General features: G+C 54.8%; 1 protein-coding gene across 1 annotated transcript; it reads left to right on the top strand.

Annotated features, from left to right (window-relative positions):
• Nucleotides 1-301: 301 nt before the first annotated feature.
• On the top strand, nt 302-17166 carry Zfr2 (zinc finger RNA binding protein 2). Its single transcript, XM_051177321.1, has 18 exons — nt 302-448; nt 3716-3956; nt 5688-5775; nt 6523-6767; nt 8051-8230; nt 8655-8841; nt 9527-9672; nt 10479-10598; nt 11295-11434; nt 11680-11812; nt 12298-12464; nt 12981-13155; nt 14127-14265; nt 14728-14822; nt 14911-15006; nt 15371-15482; nt 16337-16434; nt 16964-17166. The coding sequence occupies exons 1-18, from the start codon at nt 396-398 to the stop codon at nt 17138-17140; spliced, it is 2592 nt and encodes an 863-aa protein (XP_051033278.1). The 5' UTR covers nt 302-395; the 3' UTR covers nt 17141-17166.
• The last annotated feature ends 404 nt before the right edge of the window (nt 17167-17570 follow it).

Below are 17570 nucleotides of genomic sequence, written 5' to 3'. Positions count from 1 at the left end.
AGAGAGGTCGCAGCAGGCTGCTGATGTGGACCAGCAGGTAAGGGGCTTGCGGCCAGGCCCCACAGCTGGAGCTCGGTCCCACGGGGCGCGTGGCGGGTGGCGGGTGTGAGGCACCGACTTTCCCAAGTAGTCCTTTCATCATCACAGGGGACCACGGTGGGTGAGCGGTCGGAGCAGGGGCGGGGCTTGTGAAAGGGGAAGGGATGGTGTGTCCGGGAGGGGCGGGGCTTGGCCAGTGGGCGTGACCTGGCTGAGTCCCTCAGTGGTTCGGGATGGTAGGTTCGGGCGGGGGCGGGGACGGGGGCGGGTCCTGGGCGGGGCTTGGACGGGTACGAGGAGATTCGTCGGGAGCAGTGCCGTGACGTCACTCCCGCGGGCTCGGGGAGGACGCGGACATGGCGGCCAGCAGCTCTACCGGGCTCGCGCAGGGCGCCGGCCCGTCGTCCAGGTAACGAGTCCCGCGGGCGGCGGGGTGCCCCAATCCCGCGGGAAGCGGTGATGAGCCGCGGGGAGCGGGGCGGGCCCGGGGCGGGGCGACGGTCCCTGGGGTCCGCGGGAGGGCGGGGCGGGGTAACATGGAATGATGGGCTGGGTGGGGGCGGGGACCCCGTGGGGACCCGGCCAGCCTAGGAGGGACCGACTTGGGTTGGGGAGGATGGGGACTGGAAGACAGAGCAGGGAGAGGGGACTGACCTCTGAGAGGACTTGAGACCTTGGGGAAGCTTCCAATGCGGATAGGGTGGGGGGTGGGGTTCTGGAGTCTGATGAACAGATTTGGGTTTCTGATGTTTAATGAATGGGGGATCCTCCACTGGGATAGAGGCAGAGGTTCTGGTGTCTAGTATCTGGGGACACTCCTGAAGGGGATGGAGCCTGGGGCTTTGATGTCTAATGGATGGGGGAATCCTCCAGATGGGGAGGAGGAAGGAGTTTTGGTCCCTGTGGATGAGAGAGTCGACAGGGCAGGGAACCAGTCAGGAGTTCTGATGTCTAGTAGATGGGGACCCTCTAGATGGGGATGTAGGGGGAGCCCTGGTTCCTGATGGAGGACCCTCCAGGTGGGTATGGATTGGGGGTTCAGGTATATGATGGATGGGGAACCCTTCAGGTGGGTATGGATTGGGTGTTCTGATGAAGTGAGGCTCTGGTCTTTGGAAATCAGTAACTGAGGCAGACAGTGGTGGCGTACGCCTTTAATTCCAGCTCACAGGAGGCAGAGGCAGACAGATCTCTGTGAATTCAAGGCCAGCCTGGTCTACAGAGTGAGTTCCAGGACAGCCAGGGCTATACAGAGAAACCCTGTCTCAAAAAACAAAAACAAAACAAAAACAAAACAGACAAAACAAAACAAATAACAAAATAAGAACACCAACAATAGTAATAATAATAACTAATGAAATCTGAAGTCTGTAAAACTCCAAAATGTCTTTAAAAATTCAAAGACTCTCAACTGTGGACTCCTGTAAAATCAAAAAACTAACTCTTTCTTATTAGAAGAGGAAAGAACCAGTGCACAGTGCCAACTGGAACAAGGTAAAACCAAACTCCAATAGTGTAAACAACTCAATGTCCAATGTCTAGGACTCCCATCTTCTGGGCTCCTCCAAGGGCTGGATCACTTCTCCAGCCCCGCCCTCTGCAGCACACAGGGCTCCTCTTCTAGGCTCAGGCTGCCTCCACTTCATTGCTATTCCTGTTCTTGGTGGTTATCCCACGGCACTGGCATCTCTAACATGCTGGGCTCTTCTGCTGCAGCCGGGCTGCACTTTCACCTTTAGCCTCTCATAGACTCTCCTTCTGTGAAGCTCCCATTTCTTTGCGTGATCCCTTCAGTCCTGGGCCTTCAGCTGCCACCGAGGCTCCACCTGCACAGTGGCCTTTCCTGGCCTCTCATAGTGTCAAACGTCTATGCTGTCCATAACGCCTTCATGCCTTCAAAACCAGTACCACCTGGGCGACGCTAACATATTACCAAGTGTCAGCTTTGGCCACCTCTGGATCACAGACTCTCAGGAGACACTCCCCAGAAAGTTTTACCTCAGTGCTGCTGGGTCCTTACTCATCATAGCCGAGTCTTTAGCTTCAGCTATCAGGGCCACACATTCTTAATTCAGAACTGCAAATGTCACCTCAGGGCCTTCCTTCCATACTTCACAAGCCAGGCCTGTACCGGCTGTACCACTCTCGATGCTGTCTGTGAGAGCGTCCTCTTAGTTCTCTGGGGGTGGTGAGCGCTCCGTGGCTTCCCCAGTCCTCCCCAGGACATTGCAGGTCTGTCTCAGCAAACCCCACGAACCTGGCACCCATTTCTCTCTTAGTCAGGGTCTGTGTCGAAACACAGTGACCAAAAGTCTTTGGGAAGGAGACCCTTTAGTTCACTGTCCCTCATTGAAGGCACCAGGGACCTGGAGGCAGCAGCTGATGCAGAGGCCATGGAGGGCGCCTGCTCCTCATAGCTTGCTCACTTGCTTTCTTCTAGAACCCAGGATAACCAGCCCAGCCCAGGAGTGGCCCCACCCACAGTGGGTGGAACCCTCCCCATCAATCACTCAGAAAATGCCCTCCAGACTTGAATAAAGCCTAGTCTTGAGAGTTTTCTTGATTGAGGCTCTCTGATGACTCCAGCTTGTGTCAAATTGACCAGAAACTGCCCAGGAAAAGGGGTGTCCACTACCTGTTCCTTGGAGCCTGTCACTAGGACCACTGTCCTTCAGGCAGCCCAGCCTGCTAGCTGTCACCTGCCCTGGTCCTGGCATCTTCTAAGCCAGGCCCAGTTTTTGAACCCTGCATGTGCCCCCACCTCCGACTCCTCAGGGAGCCCGTGAGCAAGTGCCTCAGAATCCTCTGCTGTGACCCCAGTTTTTACTGATTCAGAACTCACACTGATCGACATCATCGTGGCATGTGCGTTCTTCTGCTCCCACCTGGGGTCTCTGAGTTCAGCGTCCCTGGTGGCCACTGGTGGGTAGAGCACACATTAGCAGAACCCCTCTCAGCACTTTGGAGGTGAAAGCAGGAATCAGTAGTCCCTGGTGAACCTCCACTGTGGAGCAAACAATGGAATCACATCCCCAGTGGCCCAGGAGGTCCTTCCTGGAAAGGACAGCTGCACTTGGTGGCTGTTGGTGCTGTCTTCCCAGTGTTCAAGGCACTGGGGGCCTTGCTGAATGAAGTTCAGTGGCTGCCTATTCTTGCCATTCACATTGCTTCACTGTTTCCACCTTCAGTGATGGAACCTGGCGCCCTCTGCTGGCCCCTGTGGGCACCAGCCACACACATGGTACATGCATAAAATAAAAACACAACAACTCAACATATCATAGGCTAGCCCAGAGCTCACAGTCTTCCAGCCTCCAGAATAGCTGGGATAGCCAGGCCTGCACCACCATGCCTGCTTGCAGGTATGCTCACCCTACCTGAGTTTCTTGGGCTATAATTGTGGATATGGAGCCTGCCGCACAAGTGTAAAGACTTGAGTTCGAATCCCCAGCATCCATCGACGATGACACACACCTATGTACCTGGTGTCAGGAGGCAGACATAAGAGTATCTCTAGGGCTTGCTGACCAAGCCATCTAGTTAGTGTGAGCTGCAGGACAATGTGGTCTGTGGCCACATAGGAGTGAGAGGCTGGCCTGGCCAAGTCGCTGCCCTGGGAGCATGTATCTCAGAGTCCCTGTTAACCCCTCTACCTTTTGTGCCCTGGTGGCCCCAGCACCAAGCCCTTCTCAGCTTCACTCCTCCCGGCTGCTGGGGCCAGCTGTGCCATGCAGTGCACCCCTGGAACGGACAGCAATGCCAACCGGGCCCTGGCCCCTGCCACCCAGCCACCTGCACCCGGAGGCGGAGTCCAAGCGGGGTATGGCTGCCCCCAGCCTCACTCCAGCCAGGACTCCATATCCAACAGCCGTCCCCAGGATCCTGTCCCCATGGCCACTACTGCATCTACCCACCAGGTACCACCTCATGCAACAAGGTTTTATTTTATTTTTATATATGAATGTGTTGCCTGTATGTTTGTATGATACCACGTATGTTCAGTGCCCATGAAGGCTGGAAGAGGGTGTCAGACCTCCTGGAGCTGGAGTCACAGATGGTTGTGAGCTGCCATGCGGGTGCTGGGAACTGAAATGGGTCCTCTGTGGGAGCAGCTTGTGCTCTAGCCACTGAGTATCTCCAGACCTCCACACCACAAGGAAATGTGTGTCATGTGGGGACATGCATGGTGTCTCTGATATCAGCTATGTCAGAGTTGCGTTTCTAGGGACCTGCTCTGGGGTAACAGGAGCCACTACGATGACACCTCCCAAGGAGCCCAGAAGGATTTCTGAAGACACCAAGGTGTACAGAGCTGTGGCCCAGCCAGGCGGTGGCCCCAGGAAGAGCCTGAGTGATTCTGAGAATCTCCCCCAGCAGACAGTGATTATGGGGTGCCAGGACTTGGTGCTTGCCACGCAGCTCTCATCCCTGGCTCACATTGCCAACATTTGGGAGTGCCTTGACTCAGGCCAGACCTGGACTCCTTCCACGCTGAGAAGAATTTTGGGGCTGGGTGGTCATGTATCAGAATTGGGACTGTCATTCAAGAGATTTCAGTAAGGGGCACAAGCAGGAGGGCTGCGATGGGGAGCTCAGGAGGAAACGGTCACACCCGTACAGCTTGGGCTTTCTCCGGAGTCTTGGAGGCTTTGGTGGCCTTTGAGTGCCACCTCAGCCCTGGATGGTTCTGAAGGGCAGCAGAATTGAAGGTCACAGGGATAACTATGGTTGATGCCCATGTCTGTGGTGCCTGGGGTGTGCGTCACAGGAGGCCCTGCCATCCATGGCAAGGGGTTTCCTTTCCCTTCTTGTGTGCTCCTAATTTCTCTTTCAGCCCTGCCTCAGTGTCACTAGAACAGTGTCTCAGGCCCACCATTTGTTTAGGGAGTTGAGTCTATCCTGGGGTGGGGTGATACTGCCTCAAAAAAAGCAAAACTAGGGTCCAGGTGTGGTGGTGCACTCCTTTAATCCCAGCACTCAGGAGGCAGAGGCAGGAGGATCTCTGTGAGTTCGAGGCCAGCCTGGTCTACAGTGAGTTCCAGGACAGCCAGGGCTATACAGAGAAACCCTGTCTTGTAAAAAATAAATAAATGGAAAAAAAAATATGGGTCTGGCAAGATGGCCAGTAGGTAAAGGCACTTGCTACTAAATTTGATGGCCAGCATTTGATCCCTAGGACCCATGGAGTGGAAAGAAGCTGACTCTCATGAATTGTCTTCTGACCTCTGCATGTATACTGTGACACCCCATGCTTACTCATGTATATGCACACACACAGTGAATTCATAAACACATGAAGTTAGTTTTTTAATGGCTGGGAATGTAGCTCAGTGGGCAGCACACTTGCCCATAGCCAGCATTACATACACAGGGCCTAGGGCCAGCTCCTGGAGAGTCAGGAGTTCAAGGTCACAAGGCTATGTGGTAGCCCCAGGCAGCCTGGGCTATGAGACCCTGTTCTGTCAAAATACATTACACGAACAGGGTTCACGCCATAGAGCACTGCCCCTCCCATGTTTAATCACACAGACCCCTCAGTGGCCCATCCCACTGTCCCCAGTGTGTCCTCCCACCCCAGTGTCCCCAGTGCCTCACCCACCCCACTGAGCTGCTTCCTTTTTTCTGTGTTCCGTGGAATTCTGCAACAGGATGGTCACAGCTGCCGAGAGTCAGAGGGGACCAGGGGGTGTGAGAACACCTCAGAGCAGCCAGCCACAGCTTCACTCTGCCGGCCAGGTGGGTGTCAGGTCTCTGAGGGGCCAGGGTAGCCATGAACCTCACAGGGACCACTCTGGCTCAGTATAGAGCACACATGACAGGCCTGTGCTGGACAAGAGCAAGCAGGGCACCTTCTGGCTAGACTCCCATTGTTTGTTTGTGTTTTGTTTTTTTGAGGCAGGGTTTCTTTGTATATCCTGGCTATCCGGGAACTAGCTCTGTAGACCAGGCTGGCCTCGAACTCACAGAGATCCTCCTGCCTCTGCCTCCTGAGTGCCACCACCACATAGCAGTCTTATGTCTTTTTATGTTTGTTTTTATACCATTTACTTTTCGCTGTGTTCCTGTTGGTGCATGTGGAGGGCAGAGGACAACTTTCAGGAGGTTTTTCTATTATGTGGGTCCCAGAAGTGGAGTCTGGACAGCAGGCTTGGCCACAAGCCCCTTTATCAACTGAGCCATCTTGTCAGCTCCAGTGTCAGCTTTTAAATTGCATTGAGTTTTGAACTGAGCTGTAGCCCGGCCAAAAACTCTCCCTGGGGGCCACAGGAGGCCACAGGCTCGAAGCCATTGCAGACAGTCTGGCCCATTCAGAGAAGGCTGACCCACCAGCTTGACTTGTCCTGGTGCCACAGTGGTCATGAGTGTCCAACCTGGACTACTGTACCCACCTTGGCCCACTCTATCCCCTGTGAGGCATCCACTCCCTGGAGGGGACCTGCTCTGGGCAAGCCTGGCTAAGTGTTCTATCTCTCTCCCTCCTAGGCCCAAGCTCCCACTGCTCTGACCGCCCACTGAAGTCTCAGCGGGTTCCCCAGAAGCAGCAGGCCTCCCCAACCACATCTGTGGGCTCAGACCCCTGGGGTGGCCCAGGCCTTGGGCCTTGGGACCCCAGCTTTACAAGTGACACGCTGCCGTTCCTGGATGGACTGCCGAAGCCCAAGGCGTGCCCCAGGCCACCCTCCATGCACTACTGCGAGGTCTGCAGGGTCAGCTGTGCGGGGCCGCAGGTCAGGACTGCTAGTGGGTGGCCCAGTGTCACCATCTATCAAAAACAGTGGCAGGTGTGGTGCAGGCCTGTTGCATCCGAAGTGGAGCAGGGGTGAGGTGGAGTTAGGGGTGAGAGAGGTGGGGATTAGGAATTCAGGTCATCCTCAGCTACATGCTCAGGTTGAGGCCAACCTAGGTTATGTGAGCCCGGTTTCAGCCAGTCTTCCTCAGGCCCCAGGTTATTCCCAGCACCCACCTGATGTGTTCTATACCCTATAATTACTGTTCCAGGGACCAGCTCCCTCTGCTGGCCATGCGGGCACAATCACACACAGGCAACACCCCATGCAGAATTCAATTAAATTTACTAACAATGTGATGGAAAAGAAAGCAATGAGAGATAACCTGTCAGAATGATAGGCTGGCATCCAGAGATACTTACTACACAGATTACACACACACACAGAGATACATACCACACATGGACGGACATACACCACACACAGATATACACACACACCACACACACAGATACATACCACACATAGACATACACCACGCACAGAGATACACACACCACGCACAGAGATACACACCACACATGGACGGACATACACCACACACAGATACACACACAGATACATACCACACATAGACATACACCACACACAGATACACACACACACACACACACACACACAGAGATACATACCACACATAGACATACACCACACACAGATACACACACACCACACACACCAAATACAGATTGACACACAGATACACACACACACCACACCACACACAGAGACACACAGAAACACACACACAGATATACACTATACACAGATATATATATATATATATATATATATATATATATATATATATATACATACATACACACACACCCAGATGCACAGACACACGCCACACTCATACATACTTTTGAGTCCTCAGAGGATAGGCTTGCAACCCCACATCTGGCTCCTGGGGATAAAACTAAGGCCTTTGTCCTGAACCTCAGCCCCAGACTGGAAAAGCCAGGTTTCATTGGTGGCAGGCCCCTGTTCCCAGACAAAATACTTGACCTTTGGTGAATATTTTCTTGAGAAACCCGGTTGGACTTTCGGTCAGGGGAGAGGGCGATGCGCCCTGCCTCTTCCAACTAAGGACCGTCACTCATTTCTTGGGCACAAGTAGTGGAAGGAAACCAGGGACTGTGTGGCCCCCTGAGCTCCCAGATGATAGCTGTGTGGTTCCTGGTGGGGCCACCCACTGAGACCACCTCACTTTGTCCCAGACCTATCGAGACCACCTGGAAGGACAGAAGCACCGGAAAAAACAGGCTGCTCAGAGGACAGGCGCACAGCCCAGCGGAGGCCCAAGAGGGTCCCAGAGCCTGCACTGTGGACTCTGTGGCGTGTCCTGCACTGGGGCGGATGCCTATGCTGCCCACATGAGGGGAGCCAGGCACCAGAAGGTATGAGCCTCCCAGGCCAGCTGTGAACGCTGGGCAGGGGCAGCTGGAGGGGCCACAGCGGGGTTGGGCGTATTGACTGAGTGTGCTGATATGACTGGAGGTAGAGACCTTGGGTGGGGGCACTGTGGCCTGAGTCTGGGTGTATCTAGGACATGTGTGTGTGTCTCAGCAAGGGTCCCTCAAGTCACACATCCATGCACACACAGTCACTGACTACTCCAGCTTGGGAGCCAGAGAGAAGGCTGTCCTAGAGGTAGGAGACATCAATAGGACCATAGGCAGCAGGTGGCTCCAGGAGGATTTTTTTGAGGTACGGGGGTGGTTCTACAGGAATCAGGGCATGGCCCCGACATTCCACTCCAGCAGCAAGTTCAGTTTGTTTCCTAAATTTGCTCTTGACTGAGGGCTGTGGGGTCCATTGCAGGTCTTCAAGTTGCACACCAAGCTAGGAAAGCCCATTCCTTCCGAGCCCACACCACGGAGTGTCACCTACACCCGAGGCTCCGACAGCACCTCTGAGATCTCAGTCAAGCATGAAGCTCACACCAGTCACAGCTCACACACCTCAGGCCGGCCAGCACCAGCCAAAGGATCAACAGCCTCACGCAAGGGTACAGGTCTCTCCAGTTCTGTACATGTGAGCAGTTGACCATATCCACAGCCCCTCACTGGGGGATTCTAGGCAGGTCTTTGACCACACCCCCAGCTTTTAGATATTTTGGGGGGGTCTCTTTGTTTGGTTTTGTTTTTTTAGACAGGGTTTCTTTGTATAGATAGGGTCCCTAGCTGTCATGGAGCTTTTTCTGGCTTTGTAGCCCAGACTAGACTTGAATTCAGATCCACCTGTGTCTGCTTCCCAAGTGCTGGGATTTAGAACTTATGTCACCGCCCAGTTATCTCTTGGTTTTTGAGACAGGATCTCAGTGTGTGGCCCATGGTGACCTGGAACTGGTGATTCCCCTGCTTCAGTCTTATGAGCAGGGTGTGTGCCATCAGCTCTGTGGAAACTTAGTTTGAATAAAAGGTCCCTGTCCTTTAGTGCTCCCTCGAGGTGACCAGTCTTTGTTAGTCAGTGGCAATGTGCGGGGTAGCTCACTCTCCTCGTACTGAGTTGTGTTACCACATAGACCTGTGACATTACACCTACCCTTCCATGGCTACATGACTCCATGTTGCTGGTAACAGTTTCCACAGGAGGGAGGAAGGGGCCACTGCCTCTCTGGTTCAGATTCCCATGGCATTATGGGAAAGGGATGGGGAGAGCCTTGGTTTGCAGCCAGCCATGGTTTCTGGCAGGGCCACCTGAGCTCCAGACAGTGCATATCCGACCTGGAGAAAAGAGACCATCATACACCAAGGCAGAGGCCATCAGGAGATGCCCTGGGGAAGCTTCAGGGACCTATGGGAACATCGAGCCAGTGGGCACAGAGTACGTGGAAGAGGTCAGTGAAGCTGCTGGACACTGAGTCCTGGTAGCAGAGGGCCCAGGGTCTGTTGAGATTGGCCTGTGGTGGTTGTGACAGTGGCGACTGTGGCTCACCAGGTGCTGTCACACCAACTCAGGGAGTGCCAAGAGTAGCTGGGCTGGGAGAGTTTAGCCAGGCACCAAGACCCTCCTGTCCAACCTCAGGGGCCCACTGAGGCCAGGCTGGGACACCAGAGACCTAAGCCCTGTTCATCTCAGGTGGCTTCCACACCCTGGCCAGCCTTTCCTAGGAGAACCAGCCAGATCCCTTCCACCCTGAGATCCTGGATTCTAAATGCCAGACCAAGGAGTGTCCTTGCTGGCCACCATGCAGACACCCAGGATGGACAGATCCTTCTCCATTCAGAGTCCACTCCATGGCCCCTACCTGCCAGACTGCCCCAACAGCACTAGGGTGTCCCTCATATGGGTGTGTGCAAAGTGACAGTGACAGGTCTTCTATCCACGTGTTCCTGAACCTTACACTTTGTCCAGTGCAGGGCTCACCAGCTAGGGACAAATGTAGTAGCCTGCCACTTGGTCAAGTGCATTAGACAGAAGCCATGGGGGACCAAAGAAAGTGCCTGGCAGCCAGCAAAGGCATCATGGGATGTGGACTCTTGCACCCTTTGGTGCTACTGGGGGAGGAAGGGACTAGGTCTGGGGCAGAACCTGGGCTTCCAACACCAGCTTTGTGGAGCGTCACCACCCTGCCAGCCACTGCCCCCAAGGAGGCCCAGCGTCCTCCAGTGCAGTGGAAAGCTAGGCTGTGTTCTGTCCCAGATGCGCAGTGATGAGGGGAAGGTGATCCGCTTCCGATGTAAGCTCTGTGAATGCAACTTCAATGACCGCAATGCTAGAGACATGCACCTGACTGGACGCCGGCACCGGCTGCAGTACAGGGTATGTCCAGCAGGGGCACCAGAGGCCAGCCAGGACCAGGAGATAGGGTGTGGGAAGATGGCTGGTAAGGTATCTGGGAGAGAAGTGAGCCTAGCCGCAATGAAGAGGAACAGGGAGAGGGGCAGGGGCCTTGAGGTGTGTGGTGCATGGATAGTGCATGGACAGGTGGGGGCTGGGCAGACACATCCATAGCTTTGATCCTCACTGGTCCAGTTCTGCAGGAGATTCTGCAGATGTTCTTTCTATACCTGGGGCACATGAGAACCCCAGCCTTGTGCCTAGCTGTCATACCTCCTCACTAGCTGAGCACATGTGGCTTGAACTTGGGCAGACAGAGCACACCTCTTGGTGGCTGTCTCTGTAGAGCTGCACTTGTGACCTGTCTGGTGCTTGGGCTAGCTGGACAGAGTGTAAATGTCAGTGGCCCAGGGGTGACCTCATAGCAGTCTTAGTCACCTAAACTAAGCCCCCAGTTCCTTGGCAGGGCCTTTCCCAAAGTCCCCCTTTTGGCTGCTGTGAACTGCGTGTCATCTGCTGACGCCCTCAGCACACCCCTTCCATTGCTACTCTGGTAGAGCTGTGAGTTTGTAAGAACAGCTGGCGGGTGTTAGTTGGGGTTCCTCTGTGCCTGTTAGGTGGCCACCGCATCTGTCTGTCCCTCCTGGCATCACCATCTATCTGGTTTTGCCTTTGCAGAAGAAAGTGGACCCTACACTTCCGGTAGCTGCCCGGCCCTGCGGCCCCATGCAGAGGGTGCTAGTCAAGCGGCTGCAGAGGCAGCGGCAGCTGGCACAGGCAAGACTGGAGGATGCACGGCGCTGGAACTCTGAGCTAAGGTGACCATGATGTCATGTCCCTCTGGCCTCCTCACAATCCTTCATCCTCTGTCACCCCCTGATTTCTGATACCTCCCATGTCCGCTGTCTTCTGATGCTCCATGTCCCCCAACCTCTGATGCCACCATTGAGCTCTGATGCTCCCCTTTAGACCCTCTCTGTGGTGACTTGGTCCCTGGAGCTGGAGTGTGTCTGTAGGGTTATCTGGTGACCACATCCCTGTGTCCCCCACCTGGTCACAACAGACAGCAAGAAGAACAGAGAAGACAGCCTAAGGAGCCCTCACAGCCCCAGGTTGATGAACAGCCACCTGAATTACCCACCTGGGCCCTGCCAACCCCCACTGCCAAGCCAGGGATGGCCACCACCCGGCGTCAGGTGGGTGCCAGGTGCTGATAAGTCATGTAGGAATCTCAGTCCCTACCAGACCTCTGGAGCCAGCTCAGAGGGCACAGGACCCTGAAGGGTATTTAGTGCCTGGGTCCAGCGTGGCATGTCATGCCTGCCAAGCCTCAGGTCACATGCATGTCTGTCCCACACTGTGCCTCCCTCCAGTTCTCCACAAACGTCTGTCCTCAGGCTGAGTAGGTCCCTAAGGCTGACCTCTTGCTTGGGGACATGCCCCAGGGGCCTAGCCTCTGACCTGCAAAAGGGAGAACATGGTCAGAGGAGAGCCACCCCACCCAGACCCAAGCCCCTCACACATGTTTCCTTGTGGGAGCTGCTCAGAGACTGGCCACAGCCACCCCCTACCTGCCAAGGCTCCCTGCGGCCTGCCTTGCCCTTGTACATACTCCACAGACCTACCAGGGCTGGCTGTCTTGTCCCCAGCTCACCTTTCATGAGGGTAGCTCTCCCCACAGTCAGGGCGCCGGCCAGAGAGCAACGACGACCGGCATGTCATGTGCAAACATGCTTCCATCTACCCCACTGAGGAGGAGCTGCAGGCCATCCAGACGGCCGTGTCCCACACAGAACGTGCCCTCAGACTGGTGTCGGACACACTGGCCGAGGAGAGCAGCCAGCATAGGTTAGTGCCGCACCACAAGCCATGGGTGCCGCAGGGTTAAAGCTCTGTTCCACCCCCTTTGTCTCAAGTCCCCTCAAGGCTTCTCATGGCGAAGTCTCTGCCACGCCCACCCCCATGTGTAGGGGCTGATAAATCCAGGACTCAGGAAGCTGAAACAGGAAGGTTGCTGTGAGTGTGAGGCCAGCCTGGGCTACATGGAGAGCAATTGTTTCAGATATAGATAGGTAGGTTGGTATGTAGGTAAGTAGAAGATATAGATAGATTATAGATAAATAGATCATAGATAGATAGATAGGTAGGTAGATAGATAGATCATAGATAGGTAGATGTCTGGTCTCTTCAGTGATGGGATTGCTTGCATGGGACTGCAGGGTGAATATTGGGGGTGAAGGTATGTTTCATTCCCATCAGCCAGCATCCCCTGCAGAGGGACCTGGTTCCTAGAGCTCAGGAGTGCAGCACCCTAGGGCCTTCTGTCCCTCCCTGTTGATGTGTGCTGCCTCTCTGTGTCCTCAGCACTCTGGCACCTCCACCACCCAGGATGCTCAAAGGTGTGGTACGAGTTGGCATTCTGGCCAAGGGGCTGGTCCTACGTGGGGACCACAGTGTGCAGCTAACCCTGCTGTGCTCCAAGAAGCCCACACACTCCCTTCTACAGAGGATCAAGCAAGAGCTGCCCCGAGAACTGTCGGTAAGAGCAAGGCTGGACCTCAGGCTCCCAGCCAGAGCCTGCAGGTACAGAGGATGGAGAGACCTGCAGGGCTGGGAGGTGACTCCATCACTTCCTACATATGCATTAGGATCTGAGTTCAGATTTCTGTAACCCATGTAAAAAGCCAGTCATAGTCTGGGTGGTGGTTCATGCCTTTAATCCCAGCATTGGGGAGGCAGAGGCAGGCTCATCTCTGAGTTCAAGGCTAGTCTGATCTACAGAGTGAATTACAGGACAGCCAGGGCTACACAGAGAAACCCTGTCTCTAAAAACCAAAGCAACCAAACAAAAAACAAGCAAGCAAACAACCAACCAAGGTGGAAAAGCAATTGAGAAACAGCCTGACTTAAGTCTCTGTCCCTGATACACACAAAAGAAAGGAATTGGCTGTGTACCCGTCATTCCAGGAACTGAGGCAGAAGGATGGCAAGCTCTAGCCAGGGTTGGGCCTGGAGTGATTTCTTGCAGGTGCTGGCCTCTGTTCTCCATTCCATTCCCAGTAACAGCATGTGCATGCACACACACACACACACACACACACACACACACACACACACACACACACACACGTAAATCCTGGATTTTGTACTCACAGGTGTCAGTGGCAGCTTGACAGTTTCCTTCTGTCTGACCAAAGGGGTGACTGAAAAGGGCCGTTTGTTTTCCTTCCTTTTCTGCTGGTATTTTGTTCATCACCAGTTTTTTCTCTAATAAGTTGCTTGTCTTATTGAGCAACAGGTACTCTTTACATACAAAGGCTCTTCAGTGTTCCCACTTTTGCTCCCCCTGTGGGTCTTAAGTCACATGTGAGTTCCCACCACAGGGCCTGGTCTCCTAGCAACGGGCACACAAATGTGGACAAATCGGTACACGTGCCAATAGCATTCCCTACTTGTATACACTGGGCTCTTTGCTGGAGTCATATGGCCTTATGTCATGTTTGCACCCAGATAGTGGCAGAAGACAAGTATGAAGTTTCATCTGACCACGATGCCAACATTGTTATCTCTGCCTGTGTGGAGCCCGGAGTGAAGGTCACTGTGTCTGCCACCTCACCTCTGATGCGTGAAGACCCCTCCATAAAACGAGGTGTGCCGTAACTTGCTGCCCTAAGTCTCCAGGGTGCAGCAGATACACCCTGTCCTGGGCAGGAAGGCCTGGTGGCCTCAGTGTCTCTGGGTCTTATGGGGTCACATGGGGTCAAATCTGGGGCGGTGGAGCTAAGGGCTGATGGTTCAGGGCCTTTGTACATGCTTGGAAAGTCCTCCCCCACTGAGCCATGCCCCAGCCTGTGTGGTTTAGGAACAGTGTCCCTTCCTGAGACCAGGTCCCAGACCTGCAGGGCTGTCACCTATTTTGACAGTGTATTGTCTAATATTTGATACAAATACTGTAGGTGCTGGGCATAGTGTCAGCCCTTAATCCCAGCACTCAGGGAACTGAGTGTGGAGGGCTATTCATTTGAGGCCAGTGTGTGCAGTGCAGAGGGACAGGGCCCCCCTGTGAGGCTGTGATTCAGCAGGAAGGGACCCAGTGTTCTGTCCCTTCTAGGACTACAAGACTCTCTGTCTGACCCAGAGGATGTCCTGGACCGGGAAAGATGCCTTGAGACCCTGGCAGCCCTCCGTCATGCCAAGTGGTTCCAGGTCAGCATGAGGAGGCTGAAGTGGGGACAGTTACCATCCACAGTCTATCCCAGGCTCCCACTGACCAACAGTGTGTTTCCTCCCCAAGGCTCGAGCCAGTGGCCTGCAGCCATGTGTGATTGTCATCAGGGTTTTGCGGGAGCTCTGTCGCTGCCTGCCCCCCTGGGGGGCTCTTCCTGCCTGGGTAAGGCCGAAGGGGACAGTTGAGAACCACAAGGGGAAGTCCCCACTACTCAGCCTGGCTAACCCAGAGTGGGCAGATGGGAGCTCTAACAAGACGCATGCCACCAGGCCCTTCAAAATGAGAAGACACCTTGGGTCACTGTCATGTTTGATTGTTGCCAAATTGGGGGGTGAAGTTCAGAGCCTATGCAAATGCAGGTGTCCTAGGCAAATGTGTTCTTGTCACACATACCTGTCAGAGCAAGGAGCCAGGGTGTTCCTAGAACTCTCATACCCCTTATCATAGGACCCTGAACCTGGCCTGGCCTGGCCACAGTGTGTCCCATTGTGTCCCTTCCCCCCCCCCATCCCTGTGTTCCCTTCAGGCCATGGAGCTGCTGGTAGAAAAGGTGCTGAGCAGTGCACCCCGGCCCTTGAGCCCCGGGGATGCTATGCGGCGGGTCCTGGAGTATGTGGCCACAGGCGCACTCCTGACAGGTCAGTGATGGCGACAAGAATGGAGTGGGGGAGGCTAAGTCATAGGCACAAGAAGAACGGGTCACCCACACACACTGGACGTGTGACCCATAGCCTACAGCAGGAAGGGCAGAGGTGTGCCACCATCCTCTAGGGACACAACAGGATGGCAAGGATAGCAGTCTGTCTTGTGCCCAAGCCAGGGCTGCCCATTAGTCACCATGTGTCACCAACATCCACACCACTGGCTACATCATCGTCTATGGCTGATGCAGCTGGTGCCTGCCTACTCCAAGTACATCTGAAGCATGAATGAGGTTCAAGGGAAGCCACAGGCCTCTGCTTGACTATGGAGTCACGACATGGGACTGGGCTGTGGCTCAGTGGTCTGAGCACTTGCCTAGCCTGCCTGAAGACTGTGGGTCCCGTCCCCAGTACTTCACAGTCCTGGCACACACCTGTCACCCCAGCACTTGGGAGACTGAGGCAGGAAGGTCAGGAGTTCAATGTCAGCCTCTACTACATAAGGAGTTTGAAGAGCAGGAAGTGTCACAGTGCCTTCTGAAGGGACAGGAGTGGGCCCTGGAAAGGTGTGCCTATATGGGTGGTTCTGAGTGGGAAAGGAGGGTCAAAGGTCAGGCCTGTCACGTGGGCTGTCACACAGGCTGGGGCATGAACACATGCACAGGTACAAAGAGACCACAGGGGGCCCATGTAATGCACCCCAGGGGTGGCTGTGTGTTACCAAGGCAGACCTTGCCCAATGTGGCTTGTGGGTTAATGCAGACACTGCACAGACTACAAGTATAGTCACTTGCCATAGCAAGGTGGCTCAGTGTGTCCCACTAGTCCCTCACAAGGGTGCCCCCCCTCAGATGGCCCAGGGCTACAGGATCCCTGTGAGAAAGGCCCCCAGGATGCTCTGGAGCCCATGACCCCACAGCAACGAGAAGACTTAACAGCCAGTGCACAGGTACATGGGTCCCTGTCCTCCCACAGAGCATGGACCCAGGAGGGGGGCTGGGGGTGTAAAACAGCTCCAGAGGGTATACTGACTGGCCTGGGCCACAGGCACCTCCCATCCTCCCGTCCTCCCATCATACACAGGTCCCTAGACCCCATCCCCAGCAGTGGAAGTGGAGGCAGGAGGAGCAGAAGTTCAAGGCTATCCTTGGCTACATAGAGAGTTTGAGGCTAGCCTGGGCTACCTGAGTTCCCATCCCAAAGGAAGTATCCCAGTCACACATACTCAAAGTTTCACACATTCCCACTTTCACCGTAGTCGAGTGTCTTACACAGAATTCAGGGTCCCTCTGGCCAGGAAGTAAAGGAATCCCAAGGGCTCCATGCCAGCTTGTGCCGTCAGCTGGAGGTGGCATCCCCCAGGCTACCTGCCTGGCACCAGAAATCATAACAAACAGAACAGCTCTGCTCCCTGCACACAGCAGGCCTGAACCCCCAGGCCTGGCTGGCACACACTAACAGGACTCCGCTGTCCACAGCGTGCCCTGCGTCTCGTGGCTTTCCGGCAGATACACAAGGTCCTTCACATGGAACAGTTACCCCCACGGACCAGATTTGGGGCCCGGGCCCGGAAGAGGATGAGGGAGGCTAGTGAGGACCAGGAGGGCGCCCGGGAGAGGAAGCAGGGCCGGCAGGGTACAGCAGGGCCGCTGTGAGGCAGCCATCACCACAGGCCTGACTGTTGTGGGCCCTCTGGTTGCTGGTTCCCCCTGATGTGGGGCACCTTTGCCAGTGGATCTGTAGGTTTACTCACAATGCTGTGGGTCCCACTGTGGTGACCCCGATGCCCATGGCTCTGTCATCCCGCACTCCCCCCCCCCCCCCCGCAGCCACATAGCAGTGACCTCCACTTCTTGGTACTAATTACACTTGAAACTCCCCTGATGTCATAAGAAGCAGGTGGTATCTGAATCGCTTTCTTGAAATGCCAGGAAGGATGGCCTGGAAGATTCTAGAAGTCACAGAGTGTGGGTGGAGGGCAGAAAGCACAGAATGGGATTTCCCAGACCCCAAACCTAACCATATCCTTCACACAGATCCCTTACCCCATCTCAGCTGTGAGGGCACAGATGGCACCTGGGACAG

This window comes from Phodopus roborovskii, unplaced genomic scaffold (genome assembly GCF_943737965.1).
Source record: "Phodopus roborovskii unplaced genomic scaffold, PHOROB, whole genome shotgun sequence".
Lineage (NCBI taxonomy): Eukaryota > Metazoa > Chordata > Mammalia > Rodentia > Cricetidae > Phodopus > Phodopus roborovskii.
Note: the sequence above shows the minus strand (reverse complement) of the source record. Positions and strands in the feature narration are given on the sequence as shown.

Excerpts from the sequence above, each read along its gene's own strand:
- Zfr2 (XM_051177321.1), top strand. The coding sequence starts at position 396 with ATGGCGGCCAGCAGCTCTACCGGGCTCGCGCAGGGCGCCGGCCCGTCG. Across the intron at positions 5,776-6,522 it reads AGCTTCACTCTGCCGGCCAG|GCCCAAGCTCCCACTGCTCT; the intron begins GTGGGTGTCAGG and ends TCTCCCTCCTAG. Across the intron at positions 11,435-11,679 it reads CGCTGGAACTCTGAGCTAAG|ACAGCAAGAAGAACAGAGAA; the intron begins GTGACCATGATG and ends TGGTCACAACAG.